At 46.0% G+C, this 21,775-nt stretch overlaps 1 protein-coding gene across 1 annotated transcript in view; it reads right to left on the bottom strand.

Moving 5' to 3' along the window:
- LOC119168164 (cytochrome P450 4V2-like) overlaps nucleotides 1-21,775 on the bottom strand; it is a 952,270-nt gene that overhangs the window by 251,284 nt on the left and 679,211 nt on the right. The window contains exon 8 of the mRNA XM_075882483.1: nucleotides 808-981. Within this exon, the coding sequence (XP_075738598.1) occupies nucleotides 808-981 (174 nt within the window). The remainder of the gene's footprint in view (nucleotides 1-807; nucleotides 982-21,775) is intronic.

Below are 21,775 nucleotides of genomic sequence, written 5' to 3'. Positions count from 1 at the left end.
CCTTAAAGAAAAAAATATTGCCGGATGAGCTGTCACTCGTCGCTGAATTCCTTTGCGCTATCAAGGCATTTTGTAAGTTGAGTTGCGTGCACGTTGTCCCACACCTCATCTGAGCAGCGTTAGCCCTAGTTCACACTGGAGCATCCACTCGGCCGAAATTTCCCTGCCGTAGAAACACAGCGTTGTTCGCACTGCACACGCCCCACACCACCGAATATGTCATCTACCAAGGCGCCAACGCGCTGTCACCCGGTTATTATTGTGCCTCGCAAACGCCACTACACTATACGGTGGTCTAGACTTCGATGATTCTCGTACGCCGGAAGCAAAAAGAAGCAGTACCGCTTACTTTGATGGCAAGTAGCTGCCTTGTAATGCATGAAGAGCAGAAAAAAACCACTGACGCCAGCGGCATCGGTGGGTTTGTTTTGCTCTGCAAGACCGCGACAAGCTCGACCACGCCAACGACAAGCTCGGTCACCTCTTCCACGAAGTAAGAACGTGAAGTAGGCACAAAGTGGGTTAAACTCCCGTTAGTTACAGCATTCAGTTATGTGCACACTGACATCTCAAGTAGGGCTTTGCCGCCACTTTTCAAAATTCCGAAACTTACGATCCTATTGGTCCGCGGGGACCGATTTGGCGGCAGACGCCGCAAAAATCGGTCCAAGAGTGATCGGCTCGAAGAGGGCCCTTTAGGTGGATCTAGCCACCGCCCAATCAGATTCGGTGCACTTTTGGCGGCCGGAATGCTCAGTGTGAACGCGCCATTAGAAGTAACGCCAATTCCAAGTGCGCTCGACGTACCTTTATGACGCATCCGAGATACTTGAGTTGTTTGATGTCCTCCGCGGTCACAGGTCTTTTCTCGTCAGACCCGAATACGGTGTCGAGCTCCTCGTGGACTTTCGCCTGCACTTCAGGATGGTTGCCCAGCAGGTGAATGGCATAGGATGCCGCCATAGCTGTAGTGTCAAAGCCCTGCGTTAACACTCAACAGATCAAGCAATGCAGTACCTTATTATGCGAAAAGTACAAAGTAATCACCGGTTCACTGAACACGCATCCGCCACATCATTTTCAACCGCAGCACGTCGCTCTCGAGGCACGCTTTACAAATACCGTTTGTCGGAATGAGCGCGTATTCAAAATTGTCAGAGCACTCAGGCGGCTGTTTCAGCTGCCGTTCGTTGCAGAAATATGCCAATAGCGACGCCTTACTGATACCTTACAAAGCCATACTGCACGCTATGTCATTCTGCTATCATTAAATAATGAATGAAAGCTTGCAGCTAACGTAGGGTAGCAGCTTTGGTAAACAATTGCGTCCTCAGCCTTATGATCCACCGCTTAAGACAAGTGGCAGTGCATGTGTAAAATCACATTTGTCAGCAGAGCTCAGCCTGCTCACAGCACTCGAAAATGAAACTGAAGCGACCACGGTCACCATGTTCATCACTTAAGCAACCTAAAAGAATTAGTTGCAGAAAGAACCTGCTCCATGATCTAAGCAAAAGCTACATCAAAGCCTGTAAATTATACAGGAATGCGCGACCTCGCAGTGCCACCATAATCTGTCGACCACAAATTTCGCTGTCGGCCTCGCATCCTGCCTTACAGCCGACGACGGGGTAAGACGTTGCCTTTTGCGCCATTTCGATGCTCTGGAGACTAGCTGTTCGCACCATAGTTTTCTAAAATTTACTATAAAGGACTCTGATGCTGCGATAGCTCAGCGACCACGAAAATTATGTGTAAAATGGATTTGCCTGGTCGTCGTATTTGCGGATGATGAATCACACTGGTGGTTTCATTTATTGCTGTAATTAGGTTTTGCTTCGAAGGAAAGAACAAACCATGTTGCACTTCGAGACCCAATTTCAATTGATAAATCTAAAATATTAAGGTGGTGAAGCGCAACTGGTGAACATTTGCTGATACTCGTTTCGTGACAAGACAACATCAAGCCACGAGAACCCAAACGGAGCCAGGAGTACGAAAATTAGACAAACCCGCATACTGCCCAACATTCCCATGCTCCTTAAAGCGCCATGCGGCTACCATAAATACCAGAGCCAGGGTTCCCTTCATTGTATTTAGGAAACTTTATAATGGGCATCGCTTCGCCACGTTTTTCTCGTCCATAAGGACAAGACACCACGTCGTTAAGATATGAGTTCGAGTACACCGGAATCAACCCGCCGAATTTACTACAAGTACTACAAAATACTCATCTCCGTTTAGTATCTTTGTCTTCATCAATCGTGCTCTGGAGGTACGATGGAAAGCACGGCGCAAGCTGATGAAACTAAATAACGCGCAGACTGCGTGAGCTCGTTTTTATACGAGAAATATTTCTTGGCAAAATAAACACATCTTGACCATTTTATACGCATAATAACAGCACTTATCTATGACGATAGAGTACCGTGAGGCTGGCCTACGATTGCTTGCATGTACAACAATTTTTCTTTGAGGAATGTTTGCTTAGTATCCTGGCGTATACTTTCAATGCAGTTCTTAACAAACTTCTACCACTATAGGCAAGCCTGTCTGTCTATCTATCTATCTATCTATCTATCTATCTATCTATCTATCTATCTATCTATCTATCTATCTATCTATCTATCTATCTATCTATCTATCTATCTATCTATCTATCTATCTATCTATCTATCTATCTATCTATCTATCTATCTATCTATCTATCTATCTATCTATCTATCTATCTATCTGTCTATCTATCTATCTATCTATCTATCTATCTATCTATCTATCTATCTATCTATCTATCTATCTATCTATCTATCTATCTATCTATCTATCTATCTTTCTATCTATCTATCTATCTATCTATCTATCTATCTATCTATCTATCTATCTATCTATCTCTGTCTGTCTGTCTGTCTGTCTGTCTGTCTGTCGGTCGGTCTGCGTCTGTCTGTATGTCCATTCGTCCGTATGTCAGTGTGGTCTGTTCATCCGTCCGTAGACGCCGAAATATGCGCAAGCCTTTGCACCTTCACTATCCTCTGTTTCTTTGTTAAACGCACCAGCTGTTTCTACTAAGCGTCTAAGCGTCGGAGGTTTGTTTACTCTGTGAATATATATATAGTCTAGTAGATCCTCCGTGAGCGGTCACAATGTGGTTTATTTCGACGTTTTGGCTGAGAGTCTGGCCTTCATCAGGATTAAAGATACAGTTTGTTGGTGCTCAGCTTTATACAATCTCAAATCAGAGGCCAAGAAAAGAGAAAAAAAGACAGAAAAAAAGAAAAAAGGAAAACAGAAAAACAAAAGAAAAGAAGAAAAAAGAGAAGAAGAAAAAAATAATATACGGTGGACTCCCCTCGGGCGCCCCCCTTCCACTCTTCTTCCACTTCCCCCCTCCACTCTTCCTTCCACTTTCCCCTTCATCTCTCTCCCCTTCTCCCCTTCACCTTTATGATGTCAGCGGTCTGTGTATGTTTCCTTTCACTAACACATTCCTCCTGGCCAGACGGCGCTTCCTGGCACTGGCGGTTCGGTGTGGGGCAAAAAAGAGCTTTTTTAGGAAGTTCTAAGCAATTAACTACTCGGAGTCCCGTAAACAATTCGTCGTAGAAGGAGGGGTGCCGCGTATTGTGGCAGAGGCTGGTAAGCGGGCATTTTAGTAAGTTCTAAGCCTTTAACTACTCGGCGCCCTGTCAACATTTGGTCGTAAAAATAGGGGTGCCCCGTATTGCGGTAGAGGCTGGTAAGCGGGCGCAATGCGAATTCCTTGCCCGCTTCTGGATTACGTGTGTAGTGGGGCCTCCCGACTGTGCACAGGGTTGCTGTTGGGCATGCCATGCATGGCACAATTGATTGGGTAGTAAAATAAAACAGAAAACAGACGACAGCTGCACTTAGGAAGAGTAGTTACACTTGGAATTGTTTTGGGTTGTCCAGTGCCCTTCGCAGCTGCAGTGCCGTGAACTCAGTTACTAGTTTATTGTTGCCGTTATTGTTTTCTAATGCTTCAATTGCTGCAAGTGTACCAGGATTCCCATTTATTCTTCTATCGAGGGTGTTAAATCGGTGGATAAGGTATGACTCTTGTTGTTCACGTTCTCGATTTGATTTGAGTCCCGTCTCTAAGAGCGTTACTGATAGTTTGTCGAATGCATGGTCGGGAAGATTGAGATGTTTTGATAGAGGTAGACATGGGGCTGATTTCGCATGGGCTCTGTGATTATAGAAGCGAATACTAAATGGTCTGTCTGTTTGTCCGATGTACTGCATACCACACACGTTGTATTCGAGTACGTATACCACAATAGAGGAATTGCATGTTGATGATTAGTGAAGTTTATTGGCGCAAGGGCCAGATGTGGCCAAAGAGCGCCAGAGCGATGATAATGAACTGTGCGATGTGCAGTGTAGATAAAACAGATGTGACGTGGCTGTAAATTGGCCTAAAAACAGTCGCTGTAGGTGCGTAAAAATATATATACATAGTAACATTATGACAATGACAAATGATGGGTGCTATGGAAACATAAAATGGTTTAAAAGTGATATGTGTGTGAAATAAAAACTTGGCATGGAGCACCAGTGCCTCGACAGAGCCCTTAAAACAAGAGCATGGAGGTCTGGGCTCATTAAAAGCTGCTATCACAGCGGCATCCTCTGAACAGAGGATGCGCTATGAACCTGTTGGGCTAAAAACATTCAATGTTGGGCTAAAAACATCCAATACTACATCCTTTAAAAAGCTTTAAACTAATTTTGCATCAAAAAGCGGCTCTTCACCGAGAAACATAATCGGATGTAGAGGAAGATTATAGCGGTATGCTAAAGCAAAATATTTCTTTCTCTCACTTTCTGCTTCAGGACACTCCAGGAGAACGTGGAGGACGGTTAGTCTCTCACCACATCTACCACAAGTAGGAGGTTCATCGCCAGTCAGCAGAAAGCTATGGGTACCATAAGTGTGTCCTATTCTGAGGCGACAGAATAAGTCATCAGTTCGCCGTGTTCTTGTAGCGGAGGGCCAGTAACCCAACCACGGCTTAATCAAGTGAAGCTTATTATTTATTTCTGTGTCCCACAAGCGTTGCCAGTGGTTTCGCAGTTTCTTACGTAGGAAGGGTTTTAGGTCTGTTGCAGGGACAGTAGCGGTGGGGTTAATAGCGTGCAATATAATTGAGGTGGCCATTTGGTCAGCTAACACATTGCCCTCGATGCTTCTATGGCCAGGAACCGAGCAACTAGTAACATGCTGGTTGGACATATACGCTGTACACAGAACGGAATACAGCTCAATTATTACTGGATTTCTGAATCTGAAAAGAGATCTTAATGCATTTACGACGCTTAACGAGTCTGTGAATATAATAGACTTTCGTATGTTTTATTTCCTTATATGCTTCACAGCCGACAATAGTGCATATTCCTCAGCCGTAAATATACTTGTTTCCGGGTGCAGCACACCGGATTCCGAGAAGGATGGTCCAACGGCTGCATAAGCCACCCCTGCATGCGACTTAGAAGCATCAGTATAAAACTCTACGCATGAGTAGTTGGATTGAAGTTATCTGAAACGCATTTTATTATGTGCTTCTGGTGCATGTTTAGTGATCTCGGCAAAGGAAGTGTCACAATGTATGAGCTGCCACTGCAACGGTGGTAAATGTTTTATTGTGGGCATAGGACAACGTTCTAGCAGCGGAACACCTATTTCCTCACTTAAGCTTCTCACACGCAAAGAGAACGGCTTTCTAGCTGCGGGTCGATTATGGTAGAGGGTGGCAGCGATCATATCGTTTATAGCTGAATAAGAAGGATGCTTTATGTTTGCGCGTACCTTTATAAAATAAGTGAAACTGCTATAGGATCGCTGTAGGTGAAGTGACCACTGATTCGACTCTACATAGAGACTCTGGATCGGACTTGTTCTGAAAGCACCGTTTGCCAGTCGGATACCCAGATGGTGAACGGGGTCTAGGATTTTCAAAGCACTTGGCGTTGCGGAATGATAAATTATAGAGGCATAATCAAGGCGCGACCAAACAAGGCTTTTGTACAAGTTCAAGAGACACTTCCGATCACTACCCCATGTACGTGATAGGAGCTTTAGGAGGTTCATCGCTTTCAGACATTTCTATTTTACATGTTTAATATGGGGAATACACGTGAGCTTAGTATCCAAAGTGGTTCCTAGGAATTTATGCTCGCTGCTCACAGAGAGTTGGTCTCCCTTGATCGTAATATTTGGAAGTGGCATTACCCCTCGTTTGTTGGAGAAGAGTACGCAAGTACTTTTCTGGGTGTTTATTTTAAAACCGTTCTCATCAGCCCATTTAGAGAAATTATTCATTCCAAGCTGCACTTGTCGTTCGCAGATAGACATATTGCATGATTTGAAACTCATCTGCACATCATCAACATACATAGAATAAAACATCGCGCTTGAAATTACTGACTGCAGGGAGTTCATTTTTACAAGAAACAGTGTGCAACTAAGCACGCCCCCTTGCGGAACACCAGTTTCTTGGGTAAATGATGTAGAGAGAGCATTTCCCACTTTTACGCGAAAGGTTCGGTTAGACAGATAACTTTTAATTGTGTTTAGCATGTTCCCATGGATGCCCATGGCGGCAAGATTGCGTAGAATCCCGAATCGCCATGTGGTATCGTACGCCTTCTCCAGGTCCAAGAACACCGAAAGTACTAACTGCCTATGAATAAATCCATCTCTGATGTATGTCTCTATGCGAACAAGGTGGTCTATTGTCGACCTACCCTCTCTGAAACCACACTGAAGGGGGTCTAGTATACTGTTACTTTCTTTACTTTCTAGGAAGTGGGTTAAGTGCCGGTTTAACATTTTCTCATATAGTTTGCACAAACAGCTTGTTAGCGCTATTGGCCTGTAGCTGGCGGCCAAGGATGGGTCTTTGCCTTGTTTAAGTACCGGGATGACTATCGCTTCTTTCCATGACAATGGAATATATCCAGCTTCCCACATGGTATTGAAGAGGGTTAGGAGCGTTTTTAGTGTTTCTGGGTGAAGATACTTGATCATTTCGTACGTTATACGATCGCCACCTGGTGCCGAGTTGTTACAGTACGCAAGAGATGCCTTAAGTTCAGCTAATGAAAATGGGCAGTTGTAAGCCTCTCTCTGGAGGGACGTTTAGATTTAAGGGGTTGCCACTCTTCGCGTTCTTTGAATCTTAAGAACGTTTCTGTGTAGTTCGCTGCACTCGAGACGTATTCAAAGTGTTCGCCTAGGCAGTCCGCCTGCTCCTCCAGGCTCTCCCCTCGGCTATTTACCAAAGGTAGGGGGTGTGACTCCCGACCCATTAACTTCTTTACCCTATTCCAAACCTTCGTTTCGTCGGTGCAAGAATTTATACCGGAGATGTACCTATCCCAACCTTCTTTCTTTGCAAGGCGACGCGTTCTTCTGGCTTGGGACTTGACCTGTTTGAAATTGTTGAGGTTTTCAGCCGTTGGGTAATTTCGGAGTAGTCTCCAAGCCTTATTTTGTCTATTGCGCGCTTTCCGACAATCGTCGTTCCACCATGGAATGCGACGTTTATTGGTCATTCCGTTGGTCTGCTTGATACATTTCACTGCAGCGTCAATAATAAAACCTGTTAGGTATGCTACAGCATCGTCTATATTAAAATCAGCAATCTCATCTCCGTCTAAAAATGTAAGTTCTTGAAATAATTCCCAGTTGGCTGACTTGGTGTTCCAGCGAGGAAAGTCAGGCGAGCATGTATATTCTTTTGTTAACTTTAACATAATCGGGAAGTGGTCACTGCCAAAAGGGTTCTTGAGAACGAACCACTCCAGATATGGAATTATAGCACTCGAAACAATACTCAGGTCTATAGAAGAGTATGTGTTATGTGTAGTGCTATATTACGTTGGTTCTTTTTGTTTAGTAGACATGCACCTGACGAAAACAGAAAGTGTTCTATTAGGCGTCCTCGCGCATCTAAACGGGAGTCGCCCCGTAGGGGATTATGTGCGTTTAGATCACCAACGACTATATATGGCGGAGGAAGTTCATCAATGAAGCTTTGAAATTGTGTCTTTGAAAGTTGATAGCACGGGGGAATGTAAATAGAGGTAATTGTTAGTAGCTTCCCGAACAGCACTGCTCGAACAGCAACTGCCTCAAGAGAAGTTCGGAGGTTTAATTGCTTACAGACAACACATTTATCAACTATTATAGCGACACCGCCCGACGAAGTGGCCACATCGTCACGGTCTTTGCGGAAGATGGCATAATGCTTTAGAAAGTTTGTTTTTGTGGACTTGAGATGTGTCTCCTGAACACACAGCACCTTTGGAGTATGTTTATTAAGAATTTCTTTAATATCATCGAGGTTATGGAGAAGTCCTCTCACATTCCACTGTAAGATCTGTGTATCCATTTTAGATGTGTTTTGTGCTATGTGCTCAAGGATGTAAAGTTAGCTCACGGACCCTTTCCAGGGGCCATGACACGAGATTTTTCTTTTTTAGATCGGTCGAAGGAGTCGCGCCGATCCTTAGGCGCTGGCTGCGCCCTCACGCTTGGTGTTGTGTCCATTGCCTCTTGCGAGGCGCTGGACAGGCGCTCTTGCGAGCGCTGCATTTGTTTCAAGGGCCTAGCCTCAAAAGACGAGACCTTCGCGGCCCCCAGCCCGGAGGTTGGTGGGTCTTTCTTGGATGGCGGAGCAGCATGCACTGGCTGCAACCGCCGAGGGGGCGAAAGGCGTCACCGCTGGCTCACTACGCGTGTGCCAGACAGGCGCCAGGGGCCGTCGTGGCGCTGCCCCCTGACGCGCCGCTTCGACAAAGCTAGTTTCTGGTAGGCAGGACACCTGCCTTCGTGCCTTCTTAAATGAAATGTTTTGTTTTACCTTAATTGTGACACTTTCCTTTTCCTTTTTCCAGCACGGGCATGAACGCGAGTATGCGGCATGTTCCCCATTACAGTTCGCACAGTGAAGAGAGTTTTCACAGGCATCTGATGTGTGCTCTTCAGCACTGTATTTTGCGCAAGTTAGGCGACCTCGGCAGTTCTGTGAACTGTGGCCAAACCGCTGGCATTTGAAACATCGGAGGAGGTTTGGTATATATGGCCTCACTCGAAGCTTGATATACCCAGGCTCAACGGAGTCGGGCAGTACACTTGAATTGAAGGTAAGTATCATGTGTTTAGTCTGGACTTCTTTGCCATCACGCCTCATGCTAATTCGTTTTACGTTTATGACATTCTGTTCGCTGAAACCCTCCAGGAGTTCAGCCTCCGTCAGCCCTAACAGGTCATCATCTGAGACAACTCCACGGGTGGTATTTGTGACGTCCCCGCAAACACGGACTGAACCCCGCTCCTTTCGAGATGTGTGCGCTCGTTTCTCAAACCCACGCATAAAGGGCATTCCGGAGTTAAGTACCACAAGGATTATGTCTACTGTTCTTACGGGCTCCCCCACGCAAAGTCGTGGACCAGGCGGCGCCTTGTCGTCTACAGACGATGTGACAGAGTACAATAATCGGCGCGCCCATCACTCTCCCTGAAGCTTGAGTTTATACATTTTACTTGCTCGGCTTTGCTCGGAAGAGGGTTTTCTACTGGTGCGGGCCACGGGAACGGCCATCGAAAACGACAATAGGAAGGAGAAGAAAAGATATGCCGCGTGGAGTGGCGACTGGTTTGGTGCCCCAGTAGGGCGGAGTCGGGTCTTACAAAAAGGGACTAGGAGACGATACAAAGGTGGAGTCGGAGAGATACGATGTGAAGAGTCGAAGGGAGTCAGAGAGATGATGCGATGAGCTCGAAATGGTAGAGAAGCTAAGATGGAAACCACTAAGAGGGACGACGTAGACGACGATGACGAAGACGATGAAGACGGCGACGGAAGGAGACAGATCAGACCGCGATGTGAAGAACCAACCTTCGGCCCCGACTCGAGCAGCCAACTCCGAGACTCCGACTACATGGACATTCTGTGAGACGAACTTCACCTCCTTTACTTAAATGAGCTTTGCGGGTAGGGATGCGGCAAATTGGGACATTGCGCGGTTTTGTTAATTAATGACTTTATCATCTGTGCCATCGCGTGTTTGCATTATATATGCATAACCTTGTGTTGTTACAGCTACTTCCGTTATGTGCCTGCCCTGTGTCAAATGTCGCGAGTGTTTAAATCATGTGTTATAATTTTGTGTAGTGGTTGATGTGCGCGGTTCTACGATGCTTGCAGTTAGTATTAAATTAAGTGAACCAGTAAACAGAAACAGGTCGTAGCGTCTCTTACTTCCCGGCCCCAGCACGAATCCCTGTATGTGGAAAATGATTGAGACACGTAGCCAAGAGGGAACCGGATAGAAAAGGGGGTGAGTGTTCTTCCCTCTCTTTGGCGATCGGTGGCGTAGCGGGGACGTCTCAAGGTGAGTGTTCTTCCCTCTCTTTGGCGATCGGTGGCGTAGCGGGGACGTCTCAAGTGGTGGCAGCGGTGGGATTACTGCTGGGGCAACGGTGCGAGATTTCACCCTCGTACTAGGGAAGAAGAGGCGGCAAATTGGACGAGCAGGCTGATAAGATGACCGACAGAGACGACCCACTAGAAATGAGCACGTTAATGTTAGCGGATATGGTTCCATCGTTTACGGGAGGTGATACGGGTCCGGATATTGGGGTTTTCTTGAAAATTTTGGAGCAGGTTGGTTGCTTGGGTGGATGGCGGGATAATGAGCTGATCTGCATAGCACGATGCAAGATGGTAGGCGCGGCGCACGATTTTGCGTGGTGGGATGATGGCGTTGCTGCGACTTCAAAATTTTCTGAGTTCAAATATTTGGCCCTCAAGAGGTTCGATACGGAACCACTTATCTTTAAAACGGAACGGTTTTTAAACGCGAGGCAGAAGGCAGATGAGGAGGTGAGGTCATTTGCGAGTCGCTTGCGCATCCTTGGGACCGCCACCCTGGCAAGCTCCGATGGTCAGGATCCGGTGAAAGCTTCACTGCGCCGCGAAATTCTAGACGAACAATTGCTCTCACAATTTCTATTAGGCCTGAGGGATCCGGTCCGCAGATTTGTTCTCTCTCGAGACCCCAAAACGTTTGACGAGGCCATTGCCATAGCGGTGAAGGAGGAGCAGAATGAGAAAGTGTCGAATGGCCATTCGTTACCCATTCGATACGTAGAAGAGGACACGGATGGTCATGAGATGCATAACCGCCTTGACCGCCTCGAAAAACTTGTGGAGAGCTTGGCAGTACGCAAAAAGGCGACACAAAATTGGCAGGAATTCCCGAAGCAGCTCCCTTATCCCGGCGGGTGCTATAACTGTGGCAGGTTTGGTCACATTCGGCGAGAATGCCACCGGTACCGGCGACGAAATTGGAATCCGATGGGCGACAGCCGCATTCACAAAGACAAGGAGATGGTGACAAAATTCGAATCTGGAAACCTAGACGCGACCCCTCCTCATGACGTTGAGGCGCAGAGGTCAATCGCAGTCGTAAATATCCGCGGGGAAACAAACTCCTTAAAAATGAGTCACGGTTCAGCGTGTGCGGAGGTGGTTAATGTAATTTCCGTGATCGAGGAGGATGTTCCGCCATCGAGCGAGTGTGTGTGTGAGAGGAACGCTGGCACGGCGGCGCCACTGGGTGAAACAAATGCTGTCGATGTCGAGGTTGCTGGAGCGGATACGGACGGTTTAGCTGTGGTTTCTACCTTGAAGGTCCCACGAGACGATGAGGCATTACCATTAGGAGTGACAGATATGGAGTTGGATGAGAATGGTTTTTCTGGGGATACAGTTGTCGGAGTCTTGGTTGACACGGTAGTAGACCGAACGTTGGAGAGAGTGGATGAGATTGAAGAATGCCTAGATCGCAACGGGGTAGTTTTTGTGGGGCCAGAGATGAACTGCAGCACACTCGATGTACGCCGCAGCAAACCCGGGCATGAGCAGCGGTCGTCTTGTCAGATAGCTTCGCACATGCCCCAGTCCGCGACTGAGTTGAGTAGGTGGAAGTACGGACCATCCAACGAGGGTCCGGGACTCAGAGTCAGGGAAGAAGTCTGCCTACGGGTAGACGCTGAGCGCTCGGGGATCGGTTAGGGTCATAAGGGTCCACAATATTCCATGTCATTTTATGTTCTATGATTTCTGCTCAGTCATTGTGCATGTTACTTTAGTGGAGACCTTATGTCGAAGTTTAAGTTTTCTTTTATTTTGTTTTGATTTGGTCTGTAGACTTGTTTTATTTTGTTGATTGTGTTTTGAAATGAGGCAGGTAGTTCGCTCGGTTATTGTGGTTTTGTGTTGTTTGCGGCATCTGATGTTGATCACTGAGGGAGTGGTACCACTTGGGATCGATTAACACCTAATGTCACAGTTGCATAGGACAGCAGATACGCTACGTTCTCAGCCATTCCGAACACGCAAATCGCGTTGAAGGCTCCTCTCCCTCACCGACAGGTTCGTGCAGCAGAGGCCGGGCAGTAGATGGTATGCGAAGGTAATTTAGTACATATTCAGAATTCAGATTCAGAACATAGATTATACTGCCTGTGTGACCTGTGTTCTCCCGCCTTCCCGCTTTTCGTCTGGTTTGAAATGTTCGAGATCTTCAGATTTTGTGCATGTGTGAAATGAAAGTGTACTTAAATGTGTGTATCCTATGTTCGGTTGTGCCGAGAGTGGACAGTGCCGGCGAAGTGTGTGATGTGCTCGCATGGTAGTGAACCTTCCGCATTCATGACTGAACGCTGCGTGCCAAACCATCCGAACAGCTGTGACCAGTGTGCCTTTTGTCCATGCGTCATCCACGAGTTTCTGCAGTGATTCTGAAAGTTTCAAGTGTGTTGTGCGCGGTAGAAATACAGAATCAAACTGCTTCGTGGTGGGTGATGATTCAGTGACAACCACAAATTGGTTCCTCTCAGCGACGCGCCACCACCACGGCTGACTCTCAAGTGTACTGTGTTCGCGTATAGTATTCCTAAGACTGCCGCAATGTCTCAATTTCGCTGCGCAACCCGAAGGCGTTATGCGCCCGCATTTCTCGTGTTTGAATTTCCCCACTGGGAAAATTCTTCTGCAAGAAGAAGGGATTGTGACGTCCCCGCAAACACGGACTGAACCCCGCTCCTTTCGAGATGTGTGCGCTCGTTTCTCAAACCCACGCATAAGGGGCATTCCGGAGTTAAGTACCACAAGGATTATGTCTACTATTCTTACGGGCTCCCCCACGCAAAGTCGTGGACCAGGCGGCGCCTTGTCGTCTACAGACGATGTGACAGAGTACAATAATCGGCGCGCCCATCACTCTCCCTGAAGCTTGAGTTTATACATTTTACTTGCTCGGCTTTGCTCGGAAGAGGGTTTTCTACTGGTGCGGGCCACGGGAACGGCCATCGAAAACGACAATAGGAAGGAGAAGAAAAGATATGCCGCGTGGAGTGGCGACTCGTTTGGTGCCCCAGTAGGGCGGAGTCGGGTCTTACAAAAAGGGACTAGGAGACGATACAAAGGTGGAGTCGGAGAGATACGATGTGAAGAGTCGAAGGGAGTCAGAGAGATGATGCGATGAGCTCGAAATGGTAGAGAAGCTAAGATGGAAACCACTAAGAGGGACGACGTAGACGACGATGACGAAGACGATGAAGACGGCGACGGAAGGAGACAGATCAGACCGCGATGTGAAGAACCAACCTTCGGCCCCGACTCGAGCAGCCAACTCCGAGACTCCGACTACATGGACATTCTGTGAGACGAACTTCACCTCCTTTACTTAAATGAGCTTTGCGGGTAGGGATGCGGCAAATTGGGACATTGCGCGGTTTTGTTAATTAATGACTTTATCATCTGTGCCATCGCGTGTTTGCATTATATATGCATAACCTTGTGTTGTTACAGCTACTTCCTTTATGTGCCTGCCCTGTGTCAAATGTCGCGAGTGTTTAAATCATGTGTTATAATTTTGTGTAGTGGTTGATGTGCGCGGTTCTACGATGCTTGCAGTTAGTATTAAATTAAATGAACCAGTAAACAGAAACAGGTCGTAGCGTCTCTTACTTCCCGGCCCCAGCACGAATCCCTGTATGTGGAAAATGATTGAGACACGTAGCCAAGAGGAAACCGGATAGAAAAGGGGGTGAGTGTTCTTCCCTCTCTTTGGCGATCGGTGGCGTAGCGGGGACGTCTCATATTCATAGTTTGGTGTGGGGTTACTATTATTTGGTATCTCCAAATTTCACTAGGTTAGGCAATTTTTCATATTGTTTCTGGTCGCGGAGCTCCAACAGGAGGTCACCACTTGCCATTCTCGAAGCTTTATATCCTGGGCCAAAGATTTCCGTCAAAGACTTTGATACTAGAAAAGGTGAAAGTGTTCGCACTGATTTGCCGGGTGTGTCAGCGTGGATAACATGAAATCGGGGAAAAATACTTTCTGGTTACGAAAAAAACTGGAAAACCTCATCGGTGCGCCCTCTTTTCCGAGGGCGATCAGGGAGTGGGGGGAAGGAACAAGCCATATGTAAATGCTTACTTTCGGCAGTGGCGCCAGCCACCCATTATGGAGTCCTACAAGGAGACGCTGCAGGGTCTGTGGGTACAGGCCCCGCAGACGCCAGCTGTACGCCACCACTATAACCGAATATGGTGTATCCAAGGTAGGATAGCCACACAGGGTTAACCCTTGCCGCCAGAAAACACGGAAGTCAATGGAGGTGAGTAGAGGACAGGAAGGATTTAAAGTGAGAGAAAAGACGAAGATGTGAGGTGGAGACAGGAAAAGGCAACTGCCGATTCCCCCCGGGCGGGTCAATCCGGGGGCGCCGTCTACGTGAAGTCAGGGCCAAAGGGGTGTGTTGCCTCTGCTGGGCGGCCTTTAAGGTCCAATCACCCGGCGACGGCTCAACCCCCAGGATCCCCTTTTCCCCGGACACGGCAAAGCCACGCACAGTGAGGCGTGGGAGGGAGTAGAAACTCCCCCGTTAGCTCGGGACCGTGGTGCCGCTACACACCAAACACTTACTTGCGCAGGCGCCCCTGCGGGGAGGGAATTGCATGTTAGGTTTCCTCATATGTTAATTGAAAACATGGATTGCGTGCTGATTGCTTTGCCTGTTTCTCGCATCGCCTTACATACAAGACATCGTGGCTTTAAACAAGGGCGGCATGAATTTTTGGGGGGGTGATGTGTTAATTTGGGATTGGACAAGGGTGTCTTTGAGGTTACGTGGTCTTCGGTAAACGACGCCTGGAGCGGATGCGAATGCGCGTTTCAGACGTTCACTTTGTTCCAGAATGTTTTAATGTCGTTTAAGGATTTCGTTTACATTGGGGAAGTTTGTGCTGTAAGTCAAGCAGAGGTTTGTTTGTTGTGGGTCTTCTCGTGGTGGTCGCTTCATGAGTAAGTCTTCACGCTTTAGTTTTCTCGCTTTTTGAACAGCGTCATTAATTACATGTGGGGGGTATTTTTGTTTCACGGGCATAAGTTTTAGCCTCTGTGAGCTCGGGTCAAAGTCAGCGTCTCTAGAGCAGATTGGCTCAAAGCGGTGAGCCTGGCTGTATGGAATACTGTTTTTACAGTGGCGTGGGTGATCGCTTTGGTAATGAAGGTATTGTTGTCGATTCGTTGGTTCGCGATATAGGGTTGTAGAGAGCTTCTCTTCTTCTATCGTTATGGTAACATCAAAAAAATTCACGGTAACTTGTGAGTATGTGTGTGTGAAGTGTATGTTTGGATGTACAGCATTGTAAGTGTCGATAAAGCTGAGAAGTTCGTCCTCACTGTGGGTCCAAATAAGAAAGATGTCGTCTATGTATATTCTGTAAAACATTGGCTTCAAGGAACTTTGTGCAAAAAATTCAGATTCTAGCTTTCCCATAAATATGTTGGCATAATTAGGTGCCATTTTTCTGCCGATAGCGGTCTTGCTGATGTGTCGAAAATACTTCGAGGACCATCCTCGTCAAAGTTGCAATGGCAGAGAAATCTGGGGTGTTAGATTGTCTATGGTTTGTGTACATGTTTTGTAATGCAGCTTTGTAATACACCAGGAGCCCCACACCCACCCTACATCACAGATGAGTTCCCGACGATCAGCGAAACTGTGACTCCCGCGAGCCACAAGCACCCCCTCACCATCATCAACAGCGCACCACTACTAGGGGGAAGTCTGCTGAACAGCCAACACGCGTCCCTCCATTGCGGATGTCGAGACCAAAAGCACTACACGACAGCACCACTACACCACTCCTCAAAGGCAAGCCAGCCGAACTACGAAACCACGTCCCCCTATAGCAGACGCCGGAACTGCCAACGAACACGTTCGCCGGGAGCCCAACGCCGAAATCCTCTCTACAACGACGAAGGCCTGCCGGACATAACTACAACCTACGCACCTCATCAGTGTCATCCCCGCACCCAAAAGAAGATTAACTACAGAAATGTAAGTCCAGCTCATCGCTTCCCAGCTGCAGTGCCACTTTCCTTAGAGTACGAAAACTTGCTGACAAACGAATTAGACATGAAACGCATAAATCAACATTGCAAGTGTACCTTCGTGCTAGAATGGCCTCCAAGGGTATGACACTCTCCCTCACACCAGCCGCTACAAATCTAGATGAACACTACCAAATAACATGAAAAAACGTCCTCCTGGAGGCATCTCTTAAATTAACAAAAATCGCTCTTAATCACAGTGATAAGCAGGTAAAGAAACTGGTCACTGTGACCAACACCATTCTCCGCCACAACACTTTATCGAACGAAGAAATCACGCGATTAACAGAATTTGAAGAGAATAAATACCAAGCCATCAAGACCACAAAAAATAATAAACTCAAAAGAGACCATGTGCCGAAATCCGCGTTCCCTGATATAGTTCCTTACCACTACAACACGACCACCCAGGAAATCACTAATGGTACAAACGAGCACCCATCTAGGAACACACCCTATGACACTGTGGTTGTAAACTTATCGGACACGAGCTTGTCACCTGACGACGAAAAACTGCTATTTAAGGGACTAAGCTTCTGCCCGACCACACAATTTTTCGATGAATTCCACTTGCTCCGAGACCTCGACAACTTCGCTCGAAGCTTAAGGTTGCGCGAATATTTCTTGAACATGCCTTCTAACCACGAAACAATTCACCGTCGTAAATCAAATGAATGGACACAGAACAGTAATCGAGACAAGTGCTTGGACCTTTATATCACCGCAGTACAGAAAGACATAGTACATGAATACCACAGACAGAAAGGAAACCGAGAACATTTGACAAAATCTGAAAAATAGGTATCAAAAATTTGGCATCTAGGACAGACATAACAATAAAACCCGCTGACAGAGGAGGAGCAATTGTAGTCCTTAATACAACCAACTACTTACAAGAAGCATACCGCCAACTTGACGACTCAAGATTTCACGAACGCCACCCAAGTGATCCGACAGACGAATACAAACGTATCGTATCAACAGAACTTAAGAAACTGTAGGATGCAGAAAAGATAACCAACACTGACCACAAACGGATGCGAGCAGCATACCCTCGTCCAGGTCGCTTCTACATCCTTCCAAAAATTCATAAACACGGTAACCCAGGTCGACCAATCATATCGGGCATCGGTACAATAACTGAACACATATCAGGGTACGTGGACAAACTAATAAGCCACATTTCATGCACCCTCGCGTCGTACATAAAGACACCCCATATTTTCTTCGAGACATTGCAGGTATCTGTGTGCCGAAAAACTCGCACTTGGTTACTCTTGATGTCTCTTCATTATATACAAATATTCCTAACGATGACGGCATAGCTGCATTACAAAACATGTACACAAACCATAAACAATCTAACACCCCAGATTTTTCTGCCATTGCAACTTTGACGAGGATGGTCCTCGAATTAAATTCATTCGAGTTTAACCAAGAGTAATTTTGACAAATCAGTGGGACTGCTATGGGCACCAAAATGGCACCTAATTATGCCAACATATTTATGGGAAAGCTAGAATCTGAATTTCTTGCACAAATTTCCTTCAAACCAATGTTATACAGAAGATACATAGACGACATCTTTCTTTTTTGGACCCACAGTGAGGACGAACTTCTCAGCTTTATCGACACTTACAATGCTGTACATCCAAACATACACTTCACACACACATACTCGCAAGTTACCGTAATTTTTCTTGATGTTACCATAACGATAGAAGAAGAGAAGCTCTCTACAACCTATATCGCAAACCAACGGATCGGCAACAATACCCCATTAGCAAAGCGATCACCCACGCCACTGTAAAAACAGTATTCCATACAGCCAGGCTCACCGGTTTAAGCGATTCTGCTCTAGTGACGCTGACTTTGGCACGAGCTCACAGAGGCTAAAACTTATGCTCGAGAAACAAAAATACCCCCCACATGTAATTAATGACGCTGTTCAAAAAGCGAGAAAACTAAAGCGTGAAGACTTACTTATGAAGCGACCACCACGAGAAGACCCACAACGAACAAACCTCTGCTTGACTTACAGTACAAACTTCCCCAATGTAAACAAAATTTTTAAACGACATTCTGGAACAAACTGAACGTCTGAAACGCGCATTCCCATCCGCTCCAGGCGTCGTTTACCGACGACCACGTAACCTCAAAGACACGCTTGTCCACTCCCAAATTAACACATCACCCCCCAATATTTCATGCCGCCCTTGTTTAAAGCCGTGACCTCTTGTATGTAAGGCGATGCGAGAAACAGACAAAGCAACTAGCACGCAATCCAAGTTTTCGAATAACATACGAGGAAACTTAACATGCGATTCCTCTAATGTGGTATTTCACTCGAATGCAACGTGTGTGGTATGCAGTACATCGGACAAACAGAAACACCATTTAGAATTCGCTTCAATAATCACAGAGCCCATGCGAAATCAGCCCCAAGTCTACCTCTATCAAAACATCTCAATCTTCCCGACCATGCCTTCGACAAACTATCAGTAACGCTCTTAGAGACGGGATTTAAATCAAATCGAGAACGTGAACAACGAGAGTCATACCTTATCCACCGATTTAACACCCTCGATAGAGGAATAAATGAGAATCTTTGTACACTTGCAGCAATTAAAGCATTAGAAAACAATAACGGCAACAATGAAAATAGTAACTGAGTACACGGCACTGCAGCTGCGAAAGGCACTGGACAACCCAAAACAATTCCAAGTGTAACCACTCTTCCTAAGTGCAGTTGTCGTCTGTTTTCTGTTTTATTTTACTACCCAATCAATTGTGCCATGCCTGACATGCCCAACAGCAACCCTGTGCACAGCCGGGAGGCCCCCACTACACGCGTAATCCAGAAGCGGGCAAGAAATTCGCATTGTGCCCGCTTACCAGCCTCTACCGCAATACGGGGCACCCCTCTTTTTACGATGAAATGTTGACAGGGAGCGGAGTAGTTAAAAGCTTAGAACTTCCCAAAATGCCCGCTTACCAGCCTCTGCCACAATACGCGGCACCCCTCCTTCTACGACGAATTGTTTACGGGACTCCGATTAGTTAAAGGCTTCGAACTTCCTAAAAAAGCTCTTTTTTGCCCCTCCCTGAACCGCCAGTGCCAGGAAGCGCCGTCTGGCCGGGAGGAATGCGTTAGTGAAAGGAAACGTACACAGACCGCTGACATCGAAAAGGTGAAGGGGAGAAGGGGGAGAGAGATGAAAGGGGAAGTGGAGGGAAGAGTGGTAGGGGGGCGCCCGAGGGGAGTCCGCCGTATATTATTTTTCTCTTTTCTTCTTCTCTTCTTTCTTGTTTTTTTTCTTTTTTTCTTTTTTTCTGTCTTTTTTTCCTCTTTCCTTGCCCTCTGATTTGAGATTGTATAAAGCTGAGCACCAACAAACTGTATCTTTAATCCTGATGAAGGCCAGACTCTAGGCCGAAACGTCGAAATAAACCACGTTGTGACCACTCACGGAGGATCTACTGGACTATATGCAACGCTACGGCCACTCAACCACCATGCCTTCCTATATATATATATATATATATATATATATATATATATATATATATATATATATATATATATATATGGATCAAAAAGAGTCTAGCTTCAGTTGCCGTAGAATTAAGGAAAAATAAGTATACAAAATTTAGTAGGCTCTGACGCGCTTTTATGCCACCGTCAAGCCGAGAGAGAGAGAGAAAAAGAGAGAGAAAAAGAAAAATATATATATACCAGTTGCCCAACTACACATCATGCACTGATAAGCAGCCAAACGGCCACGTGTGCGTACTACGCATAGCACGTGCATTTAAAAAAAAAACACCTGGGTCAGTGGCAATACCACCCATCACACACTGATAAGTAGTCAAACGACCACGTGTGCGTACTACCAATGGTAGGTGCATTTTGTAAAAAAACCAGTGGTCAAACAACAATCACGGAAAGTTTTTTGGGCCAGGTGGCTAAATTGGACAAATTCCAGTGATAAAAATTTCTACTCCTCAGATTCGCTTCTCATCAGCTTTCCCCTTATCTTGTAAAGAATACCAAAGTACATTCCTTGCGATGATTGTTGCTGTCGCGTTCAACCCGTTCTCCCCCTCCATAGTTGCTTATGAAGCCTGGTGAGGAAGGCTACGTCTTTATATCTATCTATCTATCTATCTATCTATCTATCTATCTATCTATCTATCTATCTATCTATCTATCTATCTATCTATCTATCTATCTATCTATCTATCTATCTATCTATCTATCTATCTATCTATCTAGATAGAAAGAAAGATTCTGGACGTCCACGTAACAGTAAAAGATGGGTCATTGGCTACTAACGTTTACAAAAACCTATAGAGCAAGACATCCATCCCGTACTCCCGGGTTCACCGATTCAAAAGAATTTGTGCCGTTCCGAAGACTTTGAGGCCAACGCAGGGAACTTGCGCAAGGTACTTTCAAATCAACATTATCCTTCTTCCATAGGTAACGACGCCATACACAAAGCGGCAAACTCGCCAGCAGCTACTTGACCAGCAGAAAGAATTGAAACAAGAGAGAGGGAAAAACTTAGTTATAACATTTGGTAGCAACCCCCTTAACGTAAACAAAATTACCCTACCTGCTTTTCTTCTCTATTTATCTCTCTCTAAAGAAACACTTTAACAACTTACAACAGAGTGAACGGCTATCAAATGTTTTACCTTCCCCTCCACGAGTGGTATATACACGCCCAAACAACATTAAAGATTATCTTGTGCGGTCAAAAACCGATAAGACGTCTATAACTGGATGTCAGCCAAGTGGCAAAGCCTGCTGCAAGGTGTGCAAACACATATAGGTAACCAACGTTGCTGAAAGCACACAATCCGACTTCAAGTACTTCATTAATTGAAACCTTAACTGTGACAGCTCCAATCTAATATATCTTCTAGAGTGCGGAAGATGCGGTATCCAATACATAGGACAGACTGACACAGCCTTTCGCATCCGCTTCAATAACCACCATTCACATGTTCATTCACTTCCGGATCTGCTTCTATCTCGGCATAATAACTGCGGAAACTACCTATTTGATTCCATAAAGGTCACACTTTTACAAAGCGGTTTCTCTAGAACAAGGAACGTTGACAGCACGAATCATACATGATTTATAAATTTAATACATAAAAGCTGGTCTGAATAACACTCCAGGCACACTTTCTTCATTTCGCGCTCTGGAAAATTCAGGATAATATTTATTCTTACCAAACGTTTTAGTTTTCTTTTTTCTACTTC

This window comes from Rhipicephalus microplus, unplaced genomic scaffold (assembly GCF_043290135.1).
Source record: "Rhipicephalus microplus isolate Deutch F79 unplaced genomic scaffold, USDA_Rmic scaffold_12, whole genome shotgun sequence".
NCBI lineage: Eukaryota > Metazoa > Arthropoda > Arachnida > Ixodida > Ixodidae > Rhipicephalus > Rhipicephalus microplus.
Note: the sequence above shows the minus strand (reverse complement) of the source record. Positions and strands in the feature narration are given on the sequence as shown.